Source organism: Cuculus canorus, chromosome 7 (assembly GCF_017976375.1).
Source record: "Cuculus canorus isolate bCucCan1 chromosome 7, bCucCan1.pri, whole genome shotgun sequence".
In the NCBI taxonomy this organism is placed as follows: Eukaryota; Metazoa; Chordata; class Aves; order Cuculiformes; family Cuculidae; genus Cuculus; species Cuculus canorus.
The window spans coordinates 34,704,289-34,730,656 of NC_071407.1; the positions used below are offsets into that span (position 1 = coordinate 34,704,289).

At 47.7% G+C, this 26,368-nt stretch overlaps 1 protein-coding gene across 1 annotated transcript in view; it reads right to left on the reverse strand.

Annotated features, from left to right (window-relative positions):
- Positions 1-26,368, reverse strand: part of CDH23 (cadherin related 23) — a 219,539-nt gene that overhangs the window by 86,820 nt on the left and 106,351 nt on the right. The window contains exons 9-11 of the mRNA XM_054071251.1: positions 22,023-22,101; positions 9,881-9,993; positions 7,734-7,922 (exon numbers count right to left, since the gene is read on the reverse strand). Coding sequence (XP_053927226.1) covers positions 7,734-7,922; positions 9,881-9,993; positions 22,023-22,101 — 381 coding nt within the window. The remainder of the gene's footprint in view (positions 1-7,733; positions 7,923-9,880; positions 9,994-22,022; positions 22,102-26,368) is intronic.

Sequence of the window (26,368 nt, forward strand, 5' to 3'; positions counted from 1 at the left end):
GCTGAGCATCTCCAGCAGAGCCACGCGGCTTGGCAGGAGCAAACCCCAAGGGCATGCAGGGAGCCACTGGAGCAAGCCTTGAGGACACCCAGCGCCCAAGGAGCCTACCAATGCTCAGCTGGTGGATGACAGACAGAGGAAACAAAAGGGACCCATCTTGGGGCAGACTTGGCTCCTTCTAAAAGGTATTCTGCTGGCAAACTGGGAAATGCCAACCCTGGCATGAGTGAGTGATGCTCCCCTGCTCCAATACTCAGCCTGAGAGGGAGGGAGCAGAGGATACTGAGAATGGCAAGAGGAAGTATCACTCCCCAAGCTGTTGTTTCATACCCTATCCTTAAGATGAGAATTTATAGCAAATGTCCATTTTTCACTAGCGACAAAAAGCCATTTCATAGAGGAATTTCTGCTCAGCTTTGCTGATGAGCCCTCAGTGTCTCTCCCAGGGCCCGGTGCCCTCTTTGCAGTAGACAAAAGCACCTTTCATGGTGGTGAGATGTGAGGGACTTTTCTTGGAAGCCAAAGAGGAGCGAGTTTGTTGGAGGCACAAAATATAAGTTGAAAGATCAAAAGAAATCCAAGTACTTATGGGAAGAGAGCCGGGTGGATTAATTCCCCTCCAGCTGGGGAAGGAGATCGGCCGCCAGATACCCACCATCCTAATTAGCAGCCCCTCGAGTGTCTCAGTCTCTCCATGTGAGTTCTGGAGAAGGGGAATACATCTGCTTCTCAGGAGGGCTGCTGTGAGTTGCCATTTATATATTTATTCGGATATTTATTTTTTTGTTTCTGGCCCCATGCTGCTTTCCTTGCTCCTGGTTCCTGGAGCCTGTGAACCCCCTGTGGATGGCTGAAAGCAAATCTGAATATTCAAATTGTTATCAGCTGCCCAGCAGAAGGGGCTGGCTCAGCCCAGCTCACAGCCAGTACCACCCGCTCTGGAGGAAGCCACAGGGAGCTGCTTATATTTTCCTCAACCCCTTCCTCCCTGCTCCTGCCACCCAGAGCAAACAATGGATCTGAAACATGTTCATAAAGAAGAAAAACAAGTGTCATCTCCCTGGGCTTGCAAAGGTCCTGGCATGCAGTAGTGGGATCACGGACGAGCCAGCTCCAGTATCACCATCATCTCTTTGCACTGCTAAGGATGAGCACGGGATGCATGGACATTCTATCGGTGCAAGGACTTGCTTTAGCTGCTTGTTTTCCCCCTCTGGCCCCTTACCCATCATGTCCTCTATTGTTCAAGGGTTTTCCCACCACTGAAAACAAATCGGCTTCTTTGCCTTCTTTTAGAGGCATAAATTAACGAGCAGCCCGCCAAAGCTTAGCAACCGTACAATCATAAACCCTTCTGCGTGCACCCTCTGTCTGAAACAAATTGAGCCATAAAGAAAACAGGCTTCTAAGGGAAGTTTGCTCTTACACAAAGCTGGGACACAGTTGTGCATTTCCCAGCTCCACTCATTCCATGCCAGTATGTGAGGCCAATGCTTGCTGTGGCTTGAGGCTGCCCGCTGCCTCCTTCCCGGCAATCAAACCTCCTCCCAGCCGTAGCCAGCACCGCAGCTGATGGAAATTTCATGTCAATTCAGCTAAAAGACAATTGTAGCTGCAGTTGGGCATAATTATTACTTTGCTCTTTGCGTGTGTACTCCTCAGAGCGTGTAACAGGAGCCGCATCGTGTCCCTGCTGCCACAATGCCATCAGCAGCCGCACGCCGATACCCAAATTCCGAACACGCGACTGCCACCCCAAATGCTGCGTATTTGACCGATATGTGATGGAGCAGTTTGCCAGCCCCACGTGCACAATCTCTGTCTTAATATTTAAGGAGGCTGGAGCAGAGGGAAGACAGTCCCTGAGAGGGCAGAAACTCAGGTGTGAGGTGGGGATACGGCAGGAGGAGGGTATGTGTGTCCCTCCAGAGGTCCCAGGCACACGTGGGACTGCACACGCACCTGCTGTCAACTATCATCAAAATTCTGCTCTCCCAACCTGCAAGACACAGTCACAGGACATGTTTCACCCTGAACCAAAGAACCCCTCGTCACACAGGAGGCCAGGAGCAGTCACATCAGCTGTTCCAGCCTTGACTGAGGACGGATCACAAGCTTTAACCCTGCTTTTTTTCACTCAGCATCACCCAACGGCTTCATCCATAGCTCCTGCTCCTACCCAGCCCCTTCCCTCAAGGAAGTGCACATAGAAATGCCTCAAAAATTATTCAGCCTTCCACTAGTCAAAATAAGTATTTAGCATCACTTACCAATGGCTACACAAAAATGCAAAATAAAAACAATAACCCAAGCCCCGAGATAAGCAAACAACCCGGCCTCAACCATACCACTCTGAAATCTCCAAGGTGCATCATGCAAATGTTTTCAGCACAAAGTGAGCTATATTTGGGAAGAGCAGCTTAGCGCCCTCAGTTTTCTGCTCTTCATACTGGCTCGGTACAGGGGTGTCTTTGGTTCCCTCTCTCCTAGCTCAGGTGCTTTTCCAAAACAGAGAGCCCTACCTTTCTATGCACAAAATCCACTGTAACTCCAGCTTTCGTTCCAGCCACTTCCTAGGCACGGGCTATTACCTACGAAAAGCTGAGGTGTGTATAATATACCTCATTCTGGTAAGTCTGAAAGAAAGGAAAGCGCTAAGAGTTCTGGAGCGCTGGAGGAGGAAGGTAAAAATGGATTATTTTTTTTTTTAAGAGAAAGGGATTTTTTTTTTTAAAAAAAAAGGTAATTAGTGCCTCTTTGTACAGTTTGGATACCTTATGCCTGGTTCTAGCTAGTCAGAGACAAATAATGCTTAATCCCTCCTTGGAAAACACAAGGCAGAGAGAGGGTTATTCTCTCCACCCACTTCAAGGCATTTAACTCGAGCGCTCTGAATAGCCCCTCTGGAGCTGCCTGCCTCTCTCCAGCTTCCTGGGCAGCCAGCTCCGGCTCCCAGCACCTATTGCTCACCCAGCACCCATTGCTCACCCAGCACCTATTGCTCACCCAGCACCCAAGCAGACAGCATCAACGACCCATTCAACAGTTCACTGGACAGGGGCTCTTGTCCCTTACATCTCTAAGGACCTCACCAGGGCTGCAGATGATGCAGGATGCCAGGAGTAAAATGCTCCCTAGCCTTTCTGATCTTCCTCCCAATGCTGGAAGCCCTTTTCACCCATCTTTCTGTCCATCCTAAGTGGTAGTCCTTGCCCGCTCCCCCATCCCCAGAGGAGTTTTCTCCTTTCCTGTTCTCCCCAGGTTATCTGCTGAATTCCACACACGCCTGCACATTTGGGATCAATCCGAGGCTGTCTCGCCTTCAGCTTATCTCTGCTCCAAATGATTGATTTTCCCTCTTTAGGGGTAATTTGCTGGTGAATTCCATGTATTGCAAAAACCCCTGTGAAATCTAATTCAGCCCGACTGGCAGCTGGCACTTTTGGGAGAGAATACTTGAGCGCCATCAATTCCCCTTTTACAGTTCTTTGCATGTAGATCATATTTATAGTGTGCGTGTCTGTCATATGCATATATACGTTACAGATGATTCATATATTGCACCTGCACACACATGGGCACATACGATATCCCTGCGCGAGTCTTCGGTGTAGCTGAATGCAACCAATACCGTGTATTCCCATGGCCTGGATTTTCTTTTCTTTTTTTTTTTTTTTTTAAATTCCCCATTTATCTTCCTCAATATGCTTATTTTGGAGAATTGTTTCGGAATGATTTTAAAATGTCAGCCCATCATACTTGTGCTTTATACAGCTTCTGCCCTTTTCTTCCTCTTCAGTCAACCGCATCAAGGAAAATCAAGTGAAAGCCAGGGTAGAAGAGCTAGTTTCTCTGCCGTGTCCTGGGAAAGTACGCTGCTGTTTCTCTTAAAATTCCTCTGTGAATCTTGCAGTGATAGGAAGCTCAAATGGGGGATACCCTGAAGGATGCCCTGCTCCTTTTCCTGACTGCCAAACCCTTACCCTCTTCCTAAAATACTGCACCAAGCTAGCAGGTTATAAAATAGCAGCGTATCCAGAAAGGATTTCCATGTCCCCCACCTCAGCCAGCCTTGGAGCAGAGGAGACTGAGCTAACCAGTCCTCTGAATTAACACAAATGTACTCCACAGCTCAGGGCTTTTGCTCTCAACCTGAAAACAAACCTTGGATAATTCAAGGCTTTAATCTTCCATCTCATATACAGGATTTCTTCATCCCTGCTGATCTATCGCGATGTGAGGATTCCAGCCCCAGCCTGGAAGGCTGTATGAATATACATGCAGGTCTTCTGCAGTGTCCAGTTGGGTATAGGCTCAGTCTAAATACTGAGAAACTCTCACAGATTTTCATAACCAGCTCTCAAACAGTTTAGGGAAGGTATTTAAGTGGTTTCCTGCCTGTCTGGCAGAGATTGAAACTCAGCCGCACAGAGGTTAATGTTTTTTTTCCTTTGTTCACAGAAGGCCAGGTCCAAAGCCCTGGGCAAACCCTTTGCACTGATTTCTCCTGCATTCAAGTGTTGTCGATAACTGATAGAGAATGCAAAAGGAAAAACCAGCAGAGCCAGTGGAACACCTCTTGGCTGCACCCTGAATCCACAGCTGGGGTCATCTCAACTTAACCCGAGCGCGTGTACCCTTGTGATGTTCCTTATCCCACCTCACATCCCCCGCCAGCTCCTCTGGGAGCAAGACTGTGACCACGTTCAAGGGACAGACTCAGAGGAACGGGTTTCTCCACGGAGGCACCCTGCTTAGGTACCTTGTGTGAGACATTAATACTAGCTTAGCTCCAGAAGGGCACTTAAACATTGAGGTAAATTCAAGCGCATGCTTTCAAGCGTGGTCTTGTGCACAATGTAAATACATTTTTAAGTGCTTTGCTGAATCATTTAATCTAACTCTTTCAAAAAGCAATCATTTAGGTTTGTGCGAAGCACACCAGAAGTAAGAAAGACCAAAACCCCACCACTTAAAAAGACCGTGTGGGCCTGGTTACAAAACACCACCTTGTTTAACAGCCTCGGCGGCCCACGCAGTGTGTTTTAAGGGCCAGACCTATGCAACACCCCTTTCTGCAGCTCTACAAAGGCACAAGCAGGGTGCGACAGCAGGCAGGTTCCCCAAAGCCACCGAAACCCATGGGACCCCTGCATAGGGCAAGGTCAGGTGTGGGATGCTCAATCCAAGTAGGATTTCAACAAGCATGAGGGCTGAAGGAACAGTGGCAAAATTTGATGGAAGGGCCAGAACAAAGCTGGATGGCTTGGATCAAGAAAGAAACCAGCCGGCCAATTGGCTCTCCCAGGACTTTACAACATAGATCAGGAGGCAGGAGACAAACCTTGAGCAAAATGATCTTCATGAAGACTCTGGCTTTGATTTCATGTGTCTCTATCCATCTGCTCTCATTTATTTATTTAGCTGCTCTCCCTGGAGACGTGTACAATTCTCTTCTTGTTTTTCCTTGCCCCTTACACAAATGAATTGTGTCATCTCCAGCGTGAAAGCCACGTTGGCAAAATAGCTTTTGTCAGCCATGTCCTCAGTCACATCCTTGCCTGCAGACCTCGGTCCTCGTCATCTCATCCCTCCGCTCCCGCCTCCACGGAGAGCTGAGAGAATCCAGTGCTATCTCAGCTACCTCATATCCAGATGGTTTGTAAAAACCTCGGAATTCTCACGAGGTACTTGAGAAATACCACTGTTGGGCAACAATCTTCCCTTTCTGTAAGATTTTACTGGAAGTCTGGGGGGCCTGGGGACTCCTATAAATACACTGCCCAGGCAGCAGTGCTAGAACAAGCCTGGCTGCAGATGCAAGTCCTACCTCTATCTCATATACATCTTTTTCATGACCAGGGTATCCTCTTCCCATTTTTTTCCTCCAAAGAGCCACCTTGATAGTTAATCCAGTTGCAAGCATCCACGGGGGGTGAATGATGAAAGATCCACCGCAGGATAATGCAGAAAAAAAACCCCAATTGCTTATAACTTTCCTCCCTCTAGATATTCCAAGACATCAGCTCTCCTGTGCTTCTTATCAGGGAAAATAATGCTACGGTCAAAGCAATCTGTGCTAATATAATCTTTGCAAAGACACGTACAGTAAAACTCCTTCAGACTCCCTTAGCGCAAGAGGTCCTCTCTCAGCAATTTTAAAAATCTCAGTCATTTCTTTTGGGGAAATCTCGGGAAGTTAAAGAAATACGCTAAAAGAACGAGTCTATTTTTTGCTGGCGCAATCGGGAAGGCAAGGCTATTTTTTATTCTCCCTTTTTAAAATTAGCAAGGCTGAAAAGTGAATTCTTGAATGGGAGTCACTCCAGCAAAACTAGCTTTTAACCAGAAATAATGACAGACCCTTCATCCTCCTGGCACAAACAGAAGTGCTACAATGCCCTTCAAGAATGGATCTGCTGACATCTCTCAGAAAGCTCGACAGTGGCACTATTCAGAAACTATCCTAAGCATCTGTCATATCCATTTCTTCTTTATTAGCAATTGACATTTTCAAGAGAAAACAGTCTCTTTATCTGCTTAATAGCTCATCTGCACCTCTTCAGGCTGAACTCATAACTCTTGGATGCTGACATCACATCAGAAGTAGATTATTAGCCCTGTGTCATAATCACTTCACAAGAAAAAAAGGGGATTTCTGGGTTTCATGAGACACAATGAACTCCACCCAGGGCTGTGGGAAAAAAAAAAGCAAATCCATCATTTCAGCCAGCAAAGGCATCTTAGAAGACGCACGTTTTAACTGACCCAATGGGATTTTGGGAGGCAGAGGGAGATGTTTTGGTTCATATTCCTTGGTGCTATCATGCTGTTCACTTGAACCATCATGAAATCCTCCTGACAATGCCATTTACTCTACAATCCCTCTCCCTGCATCTCTCTCAGTCTGAAGAGGAGTGAGGACAGCAGGAACCTGTAAACCAGAGCCTTTCCAAGAGATTTTGGAAAGTTCACCATGAGGTGTCAGCACTTGTTTGAAGCAGACACCAGGCAGCGTGGCGGGGTTGGAGGGTAACGGCTCACAGAAGCAGCCAGACGTGAACTGCACAAGTCAAATAATCAGAGTAATTGAAGGCTGCAAGCCCAAGGCTGGAAAACATGCTGCCATCCCTACGTAGCATGGGCCGATGTGCAACAAAGAGCAGCTCCATTAACACGAGGGAAGAACAAGCCTCCAGTGCTCCCGGCTCATTTGCAGCGATGAGCTGGGGCTCCAGTCCCCCACAACAGTTCCTCCACCCTCACACTAGCTGGTATCTCTATCCTCCTCCCTGACAGCAGCAGCATCCCCTGAGCCTGCTAGGGCAGGGAGCCCTGAGGTTCTTCTTTTCCCCTCCCTGGCAGGTCCTTTTGGATCCCAGCAGAAAACCTTCTCTATTTCTCAGACCGGCAAAGGGCTGGCCGATGAGCCCTCAGAAGCAGGCGAGAATCAGCATCCCACACAATCCTATTTTCTGGCTCTCAGTGGCCGTGCAATCCTGACTGCATTAAAGCTCACTCTGTGCCTGTGCTCTGGGGAGAGCATCTGCACTTGGGGTACTGAGCAAGCAGAGCAAGGGCAGCAGTAACAGCTGAAAAAGTGGGTATAGGACATAACCATGGACCTCATCACAGTTTCATGAGTGATTTATCCTTCCCTGCACCCACCAAAATCACACCGGTACTACCTTGCAAAGTATAGACACAAGCGCCCGCGGCAGGGGATACCTCACCTCATCTTTGTCCTGCACCTGGATGAAGAGGGGAAGGGCAAAGCCCACCTGGGCCAGCTCCGTGATGGTCACACTGTACTCTGAGCTGTTGAACTCGGGCGCATTGTCATTGATGTCAATGACGAGGATGTTGAAGGTGGTGGTGACGGTGGCATTGGAGGGTGTGCGGTCGTCATTCAGCTCTGTCCCCTGCAAGGAGAGAACACAACAGGGCAGCCTTTACTATTCAAAGAATAAATGCAAAAGAAGGTATGCCATGATTAGAGACTTTTGCAGCTTTTGCTTCCTCTGCTTTGCCAATGAAAGGTGCTAGGTTAGTTCTGCCATTCCTCCTTGAGCACCTTTCCACACCGCTGACCCATTAACACACGTAGATATTGACTCAGCTCCTCCATCACCCGTGCTTAAGACCCACAGCACTCTTGCAAAACTTCCCAGGGGTTTAACATTTCCTTTGAGATGGCTGTGGCCAAGTTCTTGCTTGCCCCTACCATGCAACAGCTTGTCAGGACTCAGAGCCACACAAGGGAATGAGTAGGCGATTTCCCTGCCACAATTGCTTTGTGAGATCAAAATAAGGGTAGCGCTGATGGAGCAAAGACCGCTCCTATTCTCTGCTGTGCCTTAATTTGAGGTGGGACCAGGAGCAGGGACCTAACTCCCACAGTTACTGAAGGGATAGAAAACTAGGGCAGCAGAGGAAAACAAGATTTAGACCTTAAAATAGATTTGGCAACATGTATCTAAATACAGAGCTGAGTCATGACTCCATGTCACACCTCTGTCTCAAGAAGGACTTTAATTTTGCTTCCCAAAAGGAAAGAGTGCAGATTTTATTGCCAGAGAAGCAAGACTTGTGAAACAGCCTTTTCAAGCAGAGTCCCTCCTCTTGTCCTTTGGATAATCTTGCTTTGCTGTGGGCACAGAAAAGCAATGCTAACACGACCCACATGGCTCATTGCTATTCACCGCTTCTGCACACAACAGCAGAACAGGCTGATCCGAACAAGGAGCAATCCAGCTGTATTTTCACTGTGTGCTCCAGGACAAGAGCAGCACAGAACATTTCGGGTCCTGGGGATGTGGAATGCTTAGAGTTGGCATTTGCGGGAGGATGAAAAGTTTGTGAGAAGAGGAAATCAACAGAATATAGTTGGAACTCCATTATCATGCAGGCAGGAAAACGGGCAAGTTTTCAGGTTCACAAACCTTTCCAAGATTAAACAGATATTTTTGTCCCTATTAAAACCAGACAATCCTCTTTCTCTCTATTTGCACTGAATTTAAACTACAACAGCTCAAACCAAGAGATACCAGGGATGGATGTGGATCTCTTACCCATGCACAAAGGCCCACAGTACAACCTGTACTTGAGACCACGAGGGGCGATTTCTTATCCCTTTACCCACCCCCCAACGAAGCACTGCACTTGCCAAAATGAGAAGGTGATGTGCTGGCTGCTGCCCTCCCAATCAATGACCCTTCCTACAAAGCTGATTTTTCCCTACCCTGGCCTAGCAGAATCTATACTCCTAAATGCGTTTCCAGCCAGCTGCCCAGCTTGGTATTGATTTTAATTACAGGGCTGCAGAGCCAGAGAGCCGCTCTCAGGTGGGGCTGGTGGGGCTGCAAGACCATGCTCCAGCGCCTTTTCTTGACAAGACAACTCTCAGCATCACTCCCTCCCCGTGCCTGCCAGCACCAGGCAGACGCACACTATGCCCTGTTACACCGCTGACTGCTGACATGACAAAATGTTCCAGTTTTCCTGGGCTTTTGGAGAGAAAAGTGGGAATAGCAACTAATCAGGTGCCTGAATGTAGGGATGTCATGCTATTTGCAGTCACGGGGCGTTGGTATGCTGCCTGAAGATACAGCCACGGGGAGATCTAGCTGAAGGCCAGGCAGGGCACCAAAAATGACCCTATACATCCATAGAGAGGCAACAATGGTTTGGGCCACCAGACAAGGGGGCTGTGTTAAACACCCCACTTGGTTTGGCCAGGGAACAGCACATCATGGCTCTGGATGCCTACAGGAGTAACACATCTCAGCGTTGTGCATCCACCTTGAAAGACATGCCCACAGGTAGGGTGCCCTCCCCATCCTATTCTTCTGGTGCATCTCCCATACGGAGGAGGTCTCACCTTCACCGTGAGGATGAATCCAGCACTATAGAAGGGGTTTTCGCGGTCCAGCGGCCCGTTCAGGGTTAAAGCTCCACTGATGTAGTCCAGAGCAAAGATGCTGTTGGTGTTACCTGAGAAAAATAACAGGCAGTGTGAGCACAAGCAGCTGGTACAGCCAGTGCCAAATTGTGCGGGGGGATAATGCAGAGAGGTAAGTGGGAGGATACGAGCCTCTTCTCCTGCCAGTCTCCATGCATGACCACACCTGGTGCTTGGAAGAGACGTTTTACAGAGCAGATCCACTGCCAGGCCAGGGACTCCAAGCTGGACATAGACTGCAGTGGGCTCTGCAAACCCTGCACATTATCTCAATGTGTTTTAAAATGTAATGGCTGTAAATGGTCTTCTTTCACCTGCCTCAGCTCAGGGCTCAAAACGGTGCTTTCCCTCCAACAGCCAGTAAAGCCGTGAATACTGCAGGCAGCTGAAGAATTTCAAAGGATTTGCTTTGTTAAAACACACAACGGCACAGACAAAACCAGGCCCAAATCCAGGTCCTCCTTTCTGAACAACTGCGTGGGCACCACGTCCCTTGTGTGGGCACAGCCTCACTCTTAAAATACAAGAGTGAAGGACATCAGTCGGTTAATCAGAGGAAAGCACAGACGAACCAAGCTCACAAGTAATTTTTCACACATGAACAGTACTTTAATGGTGGGGCCTCTTGCCAGAGGAGTGGAGATTAATGAAAGAAAGATCCATCAAATAACAGAGAAGCCACATGCAGCTGAAGGATTTTCTTAGTTTGACATATTTGGTGCCAGGGAGAGTATTAGGATAAATACTATAGGCACTTGCCCTGCTCTTATGCTCTTTCCAGATGTGCTGACCGCAAGCAGCTGCCTCGTATTCCTCTACTTGAGCCAAATGTAGCCTCCGTGCTGGTGTGCAAGGAACCACACAGTGTGCCATGGAGCACCGTATTGTCTCCACTGAGCATCCTATCCTCAGCTTGACCCCTCCTCTGGAATTAGACACCCAGAGAGGATTAAGACAACACTTGAGTCTCGCAGCCACCAGATGCTAAGAAGACAAACGTCCTGCACTCCGAACGCTCTTGTGACAGTCCAGGTGCTCCCTCTGTCAGCCAGACAAAAGAAAGCAATTGGTATGCAGAGCCTGGACTACCTGATGGTGGCCTGAGAGACCGCTATGGGAGGCTGCTTAATTAGTGATGACCAAGGAGGGTATACATAGGCATATGGCCACCCACACCACTCCCCTCATCTCACGGTCTGCAGAAACCCCCGATCCGGCCCCGAATGGGAGTGAGGAAACCCTGCAGGTATGCTATATACATCCCAGTAAAAAAATAAAAATAAAAAAAACCCCAACCAACCTCCCTGTCTTCTCAATATATCTCAGCATGAACGAAACACACAGCATTTGTCATTTCCCTGGAAGGGAGCCGCAAGACAGATCTGCTGCCACAGAAAGTTGTTTTCTATCATTCAGCGTCCACCTCACTCCCTTCCAATCCCCTGTTTAACCATGGCTACACTTTCCCCAGGATATCCAAAGCCTCCGGGTCTGGCTCTATCCTCCCCTCCCAACCCCAGAGGCCACGCTGGCCTTCACAAGCCGCAGGCTGCCAGCATCTCCTCTCTCTCCCCGAGCCCTAAATGCCATAACACCTTTCTTCCCCATTACTGAGCCTTTATATCTTTCTCTCGGGCCAAATGCTTCCTATTTCTGTCCTTGGTCCTCTCTTCTCTCCATCCGAAATGGCCCATTGACTGCTAGCCAGCTTAATGAACTGATGCACTGCTACTTAAAATATTAGCAGCAGCCTTGCTTTTAGTTTTTAATCTAACTTCTTGCTGCCATACATGAAGATCTTCAGTCTCCTCTCTTGGATGACTTCCCTCTTCCAATCTTGACTTCCCACCTTTGCTCTGTAATTTACGGCTGACTCTTTGGGAGACTTCTGATACCAGGTTTGAAGGACACTCCACGAGATATATTGAATTGTGCTGCAAGGCATTTTAAATGCTCCAGGATGCCATGTTGCCATGGTAAAGTTTATGCATCAGGCTGATCTTAGTACACTCCCCCTCATATAAAGTGTAATAAAATGCCTTTTTAATCACAAAATATTGTTCTGCTCACAGACATCTCTAAACACAGAGACCAATGGATTTCAGTGGAAATAGGTCAATAGGGCAGGAATTTGACACAAAGGATTAAACACAGCAGTGAGCACTGTTTGCTAGAAATGATTATGTATTTCATATTTGACCACAGTCTTTTTTTGAATGGCAGAGGAATAAATAAGGGGCCCAGATACTTTCCCAGGCTGCACATCAGAGGCTTTTCTCTAGCTCTGCTTCTCCAACACTGCTCAGATGGCAGATATCCATCTGATGCCCTCTGAGGCAGCTGTCTACAAGAAGAGAATTGCCAGGTTTGCAAATTAGCTTCAGAATGGGAAGAGGTGTCTCCAAACTCATCCCTCAGAGGCTTTTTATAATTTCCTCTACAATGCCTCTCCAACCACTGCTCCATTATTCCTCTGACCAGTGATTCCCCCTGAAGTACTCAAACTGCTGAACAATGCACGTTCCCTTGAGACTCCCTCTTTGCAAAAATCTCTCTAATCATCTTCATATCTTCACTTTCCTCAGAGCAAGCGGAGGGGAAAAAGAAAGGTGGGTAAAAAAATCGTCTTTTCTCTCTTTCCCTCCCCACCTCTGTATAATTTCTCCTCCTCACCTAATTCTCTCCCGTTCTCCCTCCATCGGCTTTCCTGACCCAGGAGAAAGCACAGCTTGGGTTAGACACAGCTAAGTCCGGAGTGGATGATGCAGACAGCCCCACCAGCTGATGGCTTTCAATGCATCTGCCCACTCCACTGCTCTCCCAGATCTTGCTCCGTCCTGCTCCCACCCGTGCTGGTTGTAGGAGTTTGTACCAACAGTAGCCTCAGAGTCAGGTGGACGCTGTAAGCTGAGCCAGGTCCTCAGCACATCGCCCCAGCGCTGTGGCCAAAGGCTTGCGTGGCCAGTGCTGCCCACCAGGCACGCCAACGGAGCAAATCCTGGTTTGCTCATTGCTGGTTTTGAAGCAACACCACAATGCACAGACGTGAGATGAACAACACAGAGCGGGTAGGGAAGCTCTGCAGGGATTTCAACTGATTCCTGGGCAAGATTCCCAGATAATCCTGTTCCACTGAGGATTTGGAAGCCCAGACCTTTCCATCTCCAAGTTTACATCCTGCAAACTGTTTTAACGATGCAGACAGAAACTATAGTGGCCACGCTTGACACGGAAGAAAAGTTACCTTCAGAAAGGTGCCTCTGCTGTCCCACCTCCTCCTGTCCCACTCACACGCTCTGCCATGAGCAGTACTAATGCCATGGTACACATAACCTCCTGCTCCACACTAGGCAGGCAGTGAAACGACTGCCCTCTTGGCTCAGGAGTTACCAGCTGCTAGAGTCATCTACTCCTAACCTGACGTTTGGTCTGAACCTCCAAAGCATTTCTAGATGGAGACCAAGGACTTCATTTCCATGCCCCTTGTTTGAGAAAGGAACCCAAGACCATGCTCTTGTTTTTGCTAAACAGGTGCTTGCACATCCACCACTTCCTTCCCCATCAAGACAAGGATGTGGCACACTCACATAAACCCAGGCGATCCATTTCCATCGCACAGAGCAGGCAAAACCAAGGAATAAATGGGTCTTTCATCAGCAAAGGAGAAGGTCTGATTTCAAGTGCTAGGAAAGCAAAGAAGGCCCTAAGATAAGCATAGCAGGAAGCGGAAAATAAATGTGAGGCTGCCTAGGAGCTAGCATCCACTGGAGAGGGACACGCTGGGGGAAGAGAGGCTCCACTTCAGCCCCTCTGCTACTGCTGCCAACCTGTGGAGCTGGACAAAGAGGCTCCCTCACTCTCTCTCTGGGACGGAGAGCCGGAGTAGGAATTGGAGACATGGCAGAAAGGGAAAGGCTAGGCAGCAAAAGGGAGTAGAGAAAGAAGGAAAGCAAATTGCAAGATGTTTTTAACTACTCAGAAAGACAGTGGAAAGATGAGAACAACAGCAACAACAAAGAATGAACGTTGGCGTAGTAATATGAATGCATTTCTGGCTGACTCGTTGCTGTCGGCTTGCAGGGAACCGGCTTGCTCAGGACATGCAAAATCAGCTTCTGGTTATGACATGGGTAAAAAGGAGAAGGAAAACTTTCCCTCCATCCATGTGTTGGTGCAGGGAGAGCAGAAGCTCTTATGTCTACCACAGCTGGGCAGAGGAATGGGAAGGCAAGGGCCAGTGCGGCACCGGGTCGGGAGCAATGGGACGGATCGCAGAGTCCCATTCAGAGTGTTTTTCCAGGCTCATTGAGGAATGGATGGCGGCATAGGCATCATTTTGGAGAAACACTGCTATAAGGAGGAGTTTTATAGATGAGGGCCATAATGTTTAATTGCCCTCAGCCAACGCTCTCAGAGTTTAAAAAGGCCATTAAAAATATTGGCTGAAACCCAGGGAAAAAAAAAAAAAGACAAGAAAAAAAAAGACATTCATGTTTCCTCCTTCCTTCCTTCCTACCCTTTTGGCCTTTAAGCGTCATTCAAACCCATAGGAGAGAGAGATGCAGCTATTGCCCACTAGTAGTGAAGAGCTACCTGTTGCCCAGGGGCAGCTGATTCCCCAGTGCTGGTGAATTTCCCCATGTGAAGGGCTGTTTGTATCAAGGAGCCACATCTTTGAGAGGCCTCAAGCTTGCCGAGCTGCTGAACTCAGAGAGGATGACTTTCATGAGATGTGAAAGGGGAACCCATCACACACCTTGTGCCGGATAATTTATTAATCAAAATGTGCTCCGTCAGGGCTCCTCGGCACTGAAACAAATGCTGTTGGATGTGGTTCATAGAGTCAGCAACAGACACAGTTATCATCGTATAAATAGTCCATCAGCTGCCGTGACCACCTTGCTGCTCGTCACCTTGAGTTTTTGCCCCCGCGCGACACGCAGGGAAGCACACCAAGGCAGATACCTTGCCCCATGCTTAAATTCAAAGGGAACAAGTTATTTGCAAAGGAAAATGGGTTATTATAACCTGAACTTTATCTCTGCACTCTGTGTGAAATTAAGGCATTGTCACACTGCTGCTTTAGAAACCAGTGCCCGTTATTCCTGCTCTGGACTTTGGTTTGTCCTTCTTCCCAGAAGATGCAGCTCTCTCTGGGACAACTAAATTCAAGCCCAAAGCTGCGTGCCGGCACTCCTCTGCACTTGCCTGCTTTGCAAACAGGCATTTTTAGTATCTTCCCCCAAAAGATTTAATTGCCCATTTCTAGCACAACCTGCAGAATTTCTGATCTTGCAGAGCCACAAAAGAAGCTCGGATTAAACGCTCACACAGTTCCCCCTTTAAGAACCGAATGTATAGTATGAGAAAATAAAAGGAGAGATTTATCACCTGAGGCGCAATCCCCCTCCAGAAGCCCCCGGGAGCCGTGGCTGGGAGTGAAAGAGGAGAACAGAACTCGCAGAGTTTAAAGGTTCCTGCTGAGCGTAATTCATCACACGAAAGGATGCTGAATCTTCGACCACTACCACCATTCCCCTTGGTCCTCTAAAACGGGCTCGACGGCTTGAAGGGAAGGCAAATCACCAGCACTGCCTGGTCTGGCTTTTTTTCCTCCCAGGCTTTTCTCTTTCCGTGAATCTAACCCTAAAACCTGCTACAGGAGAGCAGCCAACAGCTGAGTTGTGAGTCAAGCCAGCAGAGCAAGGCAGGCAAAACCACCCTCAATGTTTATTTCACTCATTTCAGTACAGGCTCCCTCCACCTGAACTCCGGAGGATTTTGTGCTAATAAACAGGGTGCAGAAGGCAGCGTGCATTCCCGGAGAGAAGGAGTCAGCCCGGGCTGCCAGGCTTTGCCAACCTGGAGCAGCAGTTGCAGAAGATGCTCTCACCCCGCAGCCAAAGGATGCACACACATAAAATTGGTGCTTTTTTAACTGCTACTCTGCCTGCACTGGATTTAGACACCCATAAATCACCTCTCTTGCCTCTTCCACAGCAGTAGGCAAACTCATCAGGAGAACATGAGAGGAGTACTCTGTAATATGCCCGGTAACAAGTTTGAATCAGCTTTTAACATAAAGCCCACATCTCCAGGCTCAACATCTTTCAGAAAACCTCCCATTAAAAACTACCTCAGAACCATTTGTTTTTTTCTAGTCCAAACATAAACAGAGATGGCGCAGATTCATCCCTCTCCAGTGGCTGCCAACATCTTGAATACACATTAAATCCCAGGAAGTTAAATAGGAAGTCCCAGAAATTAAACAAAAATTATGCTTTTGTTTCATATTTACACATAAAGGGGAATGTATAGTTTTAATTACTGAAGGCCATTTGCTGGGGGACCACCTGCCACGCAAACCATTATCCCAACCTTATCTTTTTCCAGTGATTTCTGGATTGCCAGGGAGCCAAAGCAAGATGCCAACGTGAAAATGAAGCATCATTAGCAGCAGGGAGGAAGATGAGGAGCAAGCGAGCCAAGAAAAGAGATGCCGTGGCCGCAGCCACCATCTCTTCTTTGTGCTCTCTCTTCCCTTTGCATTGGCAGGGTGGAAAAACAGCCTTTGATGAATAACTCGGCGTGAGGCACTTTTCCACCCATCAGCGTGTCCTCCTACAGAAATGTTCTGCTATGATGACTGCCTTTAAATCACACTGGAAGGCCCTCCCAGCAGGTGTAATTTATGAGGACTTTAACACCCTAGTAGTTCACCAGGAGATTTGAATGTGGGAAAAAGCCGGCGCAATGTAGGCCAACTGGCAAGGGGAATATTAAAATTAGCGGGTCCTATTTTCAAGGATCCTCTCTGACGTCTAGTTTAAGGGATTTGGGGAGACAGCTTGCTTTGCCTTGCCTTTATTAAATCAAGTCAAAATACAACGGGAGGTGTCAGAAGCAGAGGTTTGGGAGACCTATTTGGCCACTTAACCTCACCTTAAGGGTTTGTGCTGCACTTTCAAAAGGAAGGCAATGAGGAACTCCAGATCTGTTAAGACTTCATAAAACATGTTCGGAGATCTACCTGACTGTGTTTTACATATATATGTATAGATACAATATTTTATTCCTTAGTAGGAAATCCGAAAGAAAGAGGGAGAACAATCCTTTTCAGACACCCTTCCCCCTTGCTTTTTTAACTCAAATTTCTATTACATTGTGCAAATAATGATTTTTAATTCATGCTTCCCTTGGGATGCACCAGCCAAAGAACACTTTGCCAGAAACTCCCAAACCAGAGCAACTCTGGGAAAAAAAAAATACCCTAAGGTTTTGTGAAGAGCCCTAAGCACCAGCTCAACCGACTGAAAGCCCCGCACTACCCTCCCTCTCTCCTGGACTTCCCGAGCTTTGGGAAGGGCGTATGGATTGTCCCTGTGCAATCTCTCATTGCCCATCCATCACTGCACCTGAAATGTGTCAGGAATGCAGAGGCTGACATTCCAACATCTTGCAGAGCCCCAGATCCCTTTCCCGTGGTTTAACCATTTGATGTCCACTAAGCAGCACAGGTCACCTTCAAACCTTCGTGCCAGGAGACACGAAATCTCTTGATTATCCTGGAAATAAATGAAACTCAAAGTTTACCGCTAATGAGCAAAGCTTGAGACTGTGATCATAAAATATGTTTTCCTAACAAGAGCTCATGGGCTAAAGTCTCCTACTACCTATTAATTAAATTGCCATTTAAATAATGATAATAATTCTTCTCTTAAAGAGCCAGAGGATTCCCCATGCCCCAGGCGATGTGCGGCAGCAGCAAATGTGAAAACACACTGCCGTCTGCAGGCCTGCTCCGGGGCCCTCCCATTTCCACTGGGAAAATCAATCTCTGTTAGACCAGAGAGTTCCCCTAAATGAAAAGCCTTATCTGGAACAGGTCGTGTTATACAACAAGTCACTCGCTTTGCCTGAGAAATGAAAGATGATGAGGCAGAGTCCCCGGTACAGAGGCTATCTCCATAAATCTGCCAAAAAGGAACCATGGATTACTTTGCTGGATTAATTATCTGTCCTTCAAACTGAGCCCTGACCTCAAGCGGCTGAGCATCTTCAACCTGTCAAAGCAGCTGGGGACTGGGGAGGGAGGGCAGGCTTTCACAGGGCACCGGCCACGGGCTGGCTGTGCCCTCCTTTTCGCCTGGTAAAAAAAAGAGATATCCCTGTTGGAGCGCCAGAAGCCTCAGCACTGACCAGCCTGTTGGCACAAGGGGCTTGTATGGGGAGATCTTCCTTTGGTTTTCTTTCTCAGGTGGCATTTTCCATGGTGGTGACCCCACTATTGTAAAGCATGGGGCAAAAAAAGTCCGTGTTTTTATGGGATTTTAAACACTGAGATTGGAAGGAAGGGAGAGAAATAAATGAACAGCTTTCCCCTCTAAGACGAGTGCAGGCAGGCTCGTCTGCCGTGGTAGGACAACTCACCAAAGCCATTATGCTGCTAGATCAGTGCTCCTCAGTCAGTTCAGGCTTAACAGCTTTGTAAGCTAGTGACATAAAGTTAGATTTTAAGTCTTATTTTATGTGGTTATGGTTAATCTTTTAGTTTTATTGTTTTCCTGTCATGGGAGGACCTTGTGCCGGAGATAGCTGTATAAATAAGAGCTGCTGCAATATATCCTGAGGCACAGATACCCGAGGGCTGGAGTTGAATAGGACACTAGCAATTCCAACCTAATTTTTCTACCCCACCTCCAAATCACACCAATGCTTTAGATATTAATAACGAAGGAATGATAAACGGCTAGGTTGCTTTTCAGCATTCTTGCTGCTATATTTTCAACCCCAGCTGGTAAAATCAGACAAACCACATGCAAGCCCTGTTCCTGAAGACCTGGGAAAGCTGAGGAGAGGCATCATCCATCCCTGCTGTGCAACGGGCACAGCATCGCTGTCACCTTCCCTCGTGCAAGCGAACTGAAGAGCCAAGTATAATTACTATCTCCACCAGCCATTTTCACTTTTGCTTACAGTTGGCTTCTAATTTAATTTGCTTCCCCATTCCCATTTGTTAGACCATTTTTTAGCAAAATTGCCATAAAAATTTACCAGCTCAGGCACAAAATCTGCTCATTGACCTTTACCGTAGCGATTGAGGATAACGACAAGTTAATTAGGCTTTACCTGCTTGCCAAAAAAAAGACTTGCTTGCTTTGGGTGAGCAGGATTTTGGAGGTATGTTGGTGACTGGTTCCCATGTGCAGAGTCTCAGACATCAGAAGGCAACACGTTCTTTCAAAAGCAAGAAACAAATCACAGCAAGTATAAGAGAATACCCTGAGCAGAGCAGGGGAGGCACTCACGCTCTTATTATCGTTAGAAAAAAATTGTTTGCCTCATGCCCATGTTTTCTTTAAAATTTGCCCTCAGCCACAATCCAGCAGCAGAATGGAGCTGCTAAACTACAGCAACAAACTGAAAGCAAAGAGGAAGCGATGCATCCTGAAGCCTAGCTTCAGGGATTTTGGAAACCTCTGTCTTAAGGTAAAGGCAGGGTGAGGATGGGGAGGAGGCAGGAGGTGATAGCAGGTGCCTGCAGTTGTCCTTTGTCCATCCATGGGCTCATCCTTTCCAGCATCACCGCTCCGCAAGACACTGGTGCCAACAGAAGGACTCCTGCCCAGTTCCAAAACCACTTGGAAATTCACGTTTAGGCAATAAATAAAGAAATAAATAAATGAAAAACCGTTTAATCACTCTTTGATGTATTCTTCCTGATTTTCTGATATGAGAGCTGCCCCCTGTCGAGTGGGACTCGGGGCAGGGATTAAGGTTTTGGCATACGCAAGTAGATGCGAGGATGTTCACACTGATCTGCCAGCCTGTCACTCCACATCCCACTGCCACTAGGCTTCAGGAGCCTCCCTGGCTCCTTTCCACCATCCCTCCACCCTGCTGACGTGGTCAGGCTGACGGCTGCCCTTGTACTGAGCTGGGGATGATTACAAAGGGATGTCGCAGCTATTTTGCAGGAAAACAGAAGAGAGATATGAAAATAAGAGCATACACAAACATTCCAGATAAAGATCCATGTTCCAAGTTATTTTCCTTTCATTCAGTAGAGCAGCCATGACCATCCTATGACTAGAAAGTGTGACGTGACCATAAGTGGATGGGTGCATTTAGCAAATTAACCCCCCTATAGATTGTAGAGTTGCTTCTTTAAGTTTGAAGTATCAAATAGAGCCTCTTGGAAAGCCAGAGCTGTTTGTATTGTGTTGGTTCTGACAGGAAAAATTAGATATCTACAGCCAATGAGGTCAGTAGAAGGCTCCATGGCCGTCAGCAGATGCCTGAAGGAGGGTGTACAAGCAGGATAAGGGTGATTTCCCAGCTGCTGACCATCTTCAGGCTTTGAGCTAGATGAAGTTTCTATAAGCTGAAGGCTTTTACATCCTCACAGTATGTATGTGAGGCAGCTGCAAAATTAGTCTGATGTTTCAGTCCAGTCTCCAGTGAAAAAGAACCGGTATCAGTCAAAAGAAAGTCCCTGCTGCACTTTGCCCAGATGAATGTGTGTGATCTGGGGGAATCTCTCGTTTAATTCGTGCTGGGGGAACATCAGAATAAATTGCAGCAGGAATTAAAGAAATAAATAATCCTTGCATCTTCAAAGGCAGACTGACCTGGATACTTGCAGTCAGGGTCAATGGACTTGAAAGTCTGGGTGAAATCACCTTGACCCTAGAGGTTGATTAAAAGAGCATTTGAAACGGTTGGGCTTTAAAGAACCAAAGCTGGGAAATTATTTCCACACGTGTAGCTTGAAGGAGCTGCCAGCCAGCACCTAAAGCATGTGGCATGGGGACGAAAGGAGGTACTGTTGCCACTTCTTGCCAGGAAGATCGCCCCAAAAGCAATGCCAGAAATAGGGTTACATCCCAGATGCCACAAGCTGGTGCCTCGCTCCTAGCATTAGGAGTAGTCTGTCCATCCTCAAGAAACTGCCCCACAAAAGCAGCGTCCAAGTACAACCCAGTAAGCACCAAATTTTGTCTTGGATATGCAGAGGCTCACAGACTTCAAGGCATCTTAAATGAGACAGGTCCACTCCTAGAACCTGGCCTTTCCAAATAGCAGCTATGCTTTATCCGGAAACGCCTGCCCAGGCTGCCCTTGGTTCTTTTGCCATCAGAAGAGATATGGGCTTGTAGGGGTGCAAGGAGGGCTTCCCCCAAACCAATAGAATGGCGAGTAGGGTTCAAGCACCAAATGTCTCAAACAGACCTTTCTTTGAAAATTAATTCTCTTGGCACCTGAAACAGTCATTTTTTTCCTCACAGCCGGTCAAACCAACCTGATAGACCTTCCCTAAAGGGAGGTCCCCAAGCTACGGTCCCAAAGGAATGCCCAGCGACAGCAGTTTCAGCAAACTACCTACACACACCAGGAAAGGTTCCTTGGGCTTCAGAACCAGTCTGCGAAGGCAGGATTAATCCACGTGGCTGTCAGAAGCAGAAAGCTTCTACCACTCTAATTAAGCCTCATTCTCTAACCCTGCACCCTCGTGGGTCCAGGCCCCTGCCTCTCAGCTTGCAAAGCTCTGGCAAACCCTTGGGAAGCCAGCTTGCGGCACACAGGCTTTTGGGAAACACTGCAGAAACCACCAGGAGCCATACAGCCCCTAATCAGTCCCATTCTCTCCCTAAACAATAACTGTACCACCAACAAGAGTTTATTCCCAGCTCTTTACAGGTCTCCTCCGTGGCATTATGCGAAGCGGAGCTGTTTGCCGTTCACCATTAGGACTGAAAGGTTCTGCTATGAGATATCGCCAAATTTGTTAGAAATAACATCTGCTGCTCAAGGAAAGGGAGAGGCCACAAACAACGCGCTCTGATAACACCAAAGGCAAAAAAGAAAAGCCTTTCCGAGGGGTAAATGCTTTCAGTCATAGCAGTATGCTACAGTAATTAGCGATGCTGAATGAAAGAGCAAGCAAGGTTGAGGAGAAACTTAGCCAAATGTTTTTTCCCAGGCATGGGATGTACAGACTTCTTGCAGGGTTCGCTCCTCCAGCCCTACTGGGCTGCCAATCACCTTCCTAGTGACCCACCTGAGACAATGGTGTAGCCGATGCCGCGGGGACGGCCCTTGTCCTGGTCAATTGCTGTTATCATCCGCACAGTGGTACCCTGGGGAAGGAGAGGAGAAAGACATTATAGCCACCCCAGAGCACTGTCAAGAGTGTTGCACCTCTTATCATGGGCCATGTGCTTAGGAAAACCTGAGCAAGAACAAGGGAAATGAAGAAGTCCCAACCTTGCTCCTCAGGGCAGTCTGGACTCTTATCACTTATCACTTTCATTCAAGCTGCAAAACTCAGCTAAACCACCCAAGGATGTAGCTGGAGATGCTGAAGGCAGGACCAGCATGTCCTCCAAGTGAACCACCAAGTACACTGAGCTTGATCACGCAGTAGGTTTGTACCAGAGCAAGTGTCCATAGGGACAGGGCAGAGGGCCACCAAGCTCATTCCCCCGTGCTTGCCATCCCCTGCCCAGAAAAGGAGAGTTTGAAGCAATATCAGTGAGGCAAGCACAGCTATCAGTGCTTGAGGAAGAAGAGTAAGGAGGAACTGGAGGTGCAGCGTTGGCAAAACCAGGATGTGCCTCCTCACAGCATCATCAGTCCATAGGCTCTGGCTCACAGTCAAAAGCATATGCACCTCTACCACAGAGATTTTTACTCTGCAGTCCCTCAAGAACCAAAGGCAACAATTCCCTCTCACCATGACTTTCAGCACTGATTACTTCACCAGTTCTATCTACTGCTGGCTTCCCAGTTTCAACTGGTCCTATTGTCCCCGTGCAATGTTCAGACAAGGCACCCCAGGCAGTAAGGAACGCTCATGGTGGCCATCAGCAACCAGCCGCATAACGAACCACAGGAGCTGCTGAGATTTTAATCGAAATCTTTAAGGAGGAGGAAGGTCAGACAGATGCTCAGAACAGAGGAATGCCAAAGGCAGGAGGTTCTGCGACTGCCATCTCACCCACCCCATCCTCAGTCCTGCAGGACAGACCTGTTTCTTACAGCCCAGCAGAAAGGTCCGCAAGGCCAAGAGGCCCCCAAAACCAATGAAGAATGTAAGAGTGACCCCAGATTCTTGTTTATTTCTCTAAATAGAAGCATCGTGCTCTTATGTCAACTCCATAAGCTGTACTTCCCCACCGCACTGCAGTGAGCACATGTGAATACAAACACACACATGCACATAATTAATGTAGTGTGAACAAATTTACAACTCAGCTGTTCCTGTTTTCATTGGTTTATTAACAGTGGGAAAAGAAGCAATTCTTTTTTTTTTTTTTGCCCTCAAAGGAAATGTCAACAGAGGCGTTTGCATATCTAACGAGGGAGCATAGTGAGACAGTATCGTTGCGTTTTCCCTGCAATCCATCAGTCAAAGGCCAAAGGGAATGCTGCTGCAGAAACATCACTGATGGAAAGCGGGGATTTGACACCTCCCCAGCTTTCAGAGCTGTGCCCCTGCAGGCTTGATGGAGATGCTTTGCTGTTGGTGGCCGTAAAGAAGGCTCCCAGGGACGGGCAGATCTGCCCCTTCCCCGATCTCTGAGGGCATTTCATAGACTCCTTAAGTAAATCCAAGTTATTAACCGAGAACATTAGCCATAAATCCCAGGTCACTGGCCTTTGAGCGGCACTCGGCTGGTGAGGCTCAACAGCTGCCGGTGAGCCTCTAAATCACTGACATTAACTGTGCTTTGCAAGGGAGCAAGGATAGATAAAAAACACAAGAAAAGTGGGAAAGGAGCAGGTGGGAAAGCAGAACAAGGGATGCAGAAAGGAAGGCATGGCAAAGTGGAGACGAAAAAAAAGGAGAGGCATGCAATCCAGCACGCTCTCCCCCAGCTTTAATCTACCATCCCCACAGGGCAGACATGAGCCCCCTCCACTGCTTGGCAAGACGAGAGCTCCTCTGTGGCGGGGACAGTGGGTGAAGGCACTTGGCCCATCTGACAGCTTGCTCATTGCCTGTCAAAAAGCAAGGGAGCAGCGCAGAATGATAAGTGTCGCCTGCCGTGCAGCACATTCCAAAGGGAAGGCAGCTGCGGGAGAAGGCAGGGCTCCCACAATGGCCGAGGAATGGCAATTGGCCCGTAGACATCGGGGCTGCTTTATCTATGGGAAAGGTCCCTCCCGTGGGAGCCAAGAAGAAAGGCTGTTGGGAGAGATAAAAGGATGAGCACAGATATTGCAGCAGTGAAAGTTTGGGAGGGGAGGAGGGGGAATCTCATTCAGATATCACAGCAGCACTTGCCACAGAGACTTTCATAGAAAAAAAATTATCCAGACATCTGATCCAAGATAAGGGCTGCTACAGAGTGCATTAAGGTTCACCTGGTCCTTGGCAAGCCTGTGATGATGGCTTCCACACTCCTGGTTTTTGAGGCTGGGTCTCCCCCTGTTCTCCTTGCAGCCTGGGGCATCTCCCTTTTGAACCCCTTTGCCAACCCTTCATGGGAATGAGCCACATCTCGCCAATTAGTGAGAAACATACGCCAGAGTGGAGCTGAGCTCCCTACCATTCATGGGTGCCATCTCCTGGAACTAGAGCAGTGGCAGGGACCTGGGTACCTCTTTGCATCCCATCTGGTTTCCATCCTTCCTACCAGCTCTTTCGCAAGAGCCTTCCAATACCCACAAGACTGGCAGATCCCAGTCTCCCAGGAATGGATGAACCCTCCCCAACCATTCACATGGTGTTTAGGACCAGTCTTGATCCTCTGGGCTGAACAAGTGCCACAGCATAGGTATAATATTTATCCACATCACTGTTGGCAATTTCTTGTTTTGTAGTGAGTGGTAACAACTGACACAGGTACCATCAGAACATAATCACTCAGTACGGTCAACAGGAAGGAGCATCCCCGCTCAGAAAGTGTCTGAGTGAGATGGAGAGATGACGTGATGCCAAAGATGACACAACACACAGGCTATCTTTGTACTTGTGATGATCATGAAGCACCTTGCCCCCCATACCAGCAGAGATCACTAACCAAAGAGGAGAGACTAGAAATGGGAAAGCACCCAAACCAAACCCTTGATCACAGCCACCTCAGAACGGCAAAGATTGACCTCTCACCAACCACATCTCAAAGATTTCTAATTTCTCTTCCGAAATCCTACTGGACTACAACGCTATTGCTTTGACTGTCAAGGTCTTGGCACAGCAAGGGCAGGAGATGCTGCGCTTTGACTCCCATAGATAGCCAGCTGTACACCCTAAACTGGAGGGGATCGTCCCACTCTCTCTAGCCATCCTCTTAACCATGAAAATCCTGAGCTGAATTCCAGCACCAAGAGCTGTGCCAAGGTATCATCCAAGGTTTTTGTGGTGTGAAACTGTGGCTCTTAGAAACTCCCAAATATTCCTGACATTTCTTAATACAAGTAACAACTTGCCTGCCTACCACAGTGGCTGCGAGGAAAAGACTAGGCTGGTGTGTATAGACCAAAACACCAGAACAGAATAACCCTCTCCCTCTAGGGAAGAAGGAAGAAGGTTTAGAAAAGTAATAATCTGGAAAAGCCTATGCTTTAAAAAAAGGCAAAGAAAATAAAGAACGGCACATTATCCAAACAAAATCTGAGGTTTTTTTTGAAGAGGGGCAGGGGTAAATCAATCCTTTTTTAATAAAACCCTGAGCTTTCAATAAAGTGTTCACACTGATGGGCTGGAAATATAGTAAGAAAGAATTAACTTGGAGCTATTGAGACTCTAGGGCAAAAAATAGCACTGATTCCACATTATTTCTTTAGCCAGAGGAGTCTTTGAAGAGGAAGGGGATGGTGCTGTAGAATTAAAACTATCTTGATTATATTTGACAAGTATCTGTACCCTGCTATTGCAAGCGAACACAACTGCTGGTCTTGGTGCCAAGCACCAGTGGGATTTGTTCCCCCTCTTGCCTTTTTGTGGATCCTTGAGGGACAAAGCTCATAGGCCTCAGCTTGTCTCTTGGAAAGCGGATTCCTCCTCTTTCACTCACAAAGTGAAGCTGTGATACTGCCCGGACCACGCACCAGCTGTCCAAAAGTAGGGGCTCATCAGACCATCAGCATCCTCTACTCCAGCCCCTGTTAACATGTCTCGAGAACATTAACCATACTATCCAGTCTACAGACACCCAAAAAGACTCTGAGGATGAAAAATCCAACATTGCCAAGCTTTGCCACAGATACAGGCAGCTTTTGTGCACTCGGGTGCCCCAGGAGAGATGTCTGAAGCACGCTGGGATGATAAACAGCATCAAGAAAGAAAATGCAACACCTCCAGGAACAGCAAAGTCTCTCCCTGCTGCGTCCTCTTCCTTTGCCCGATAAGAAATATCTTTCTTCTCGGTGTCTGAATAAGCACGTGCCCAAAACACCTCT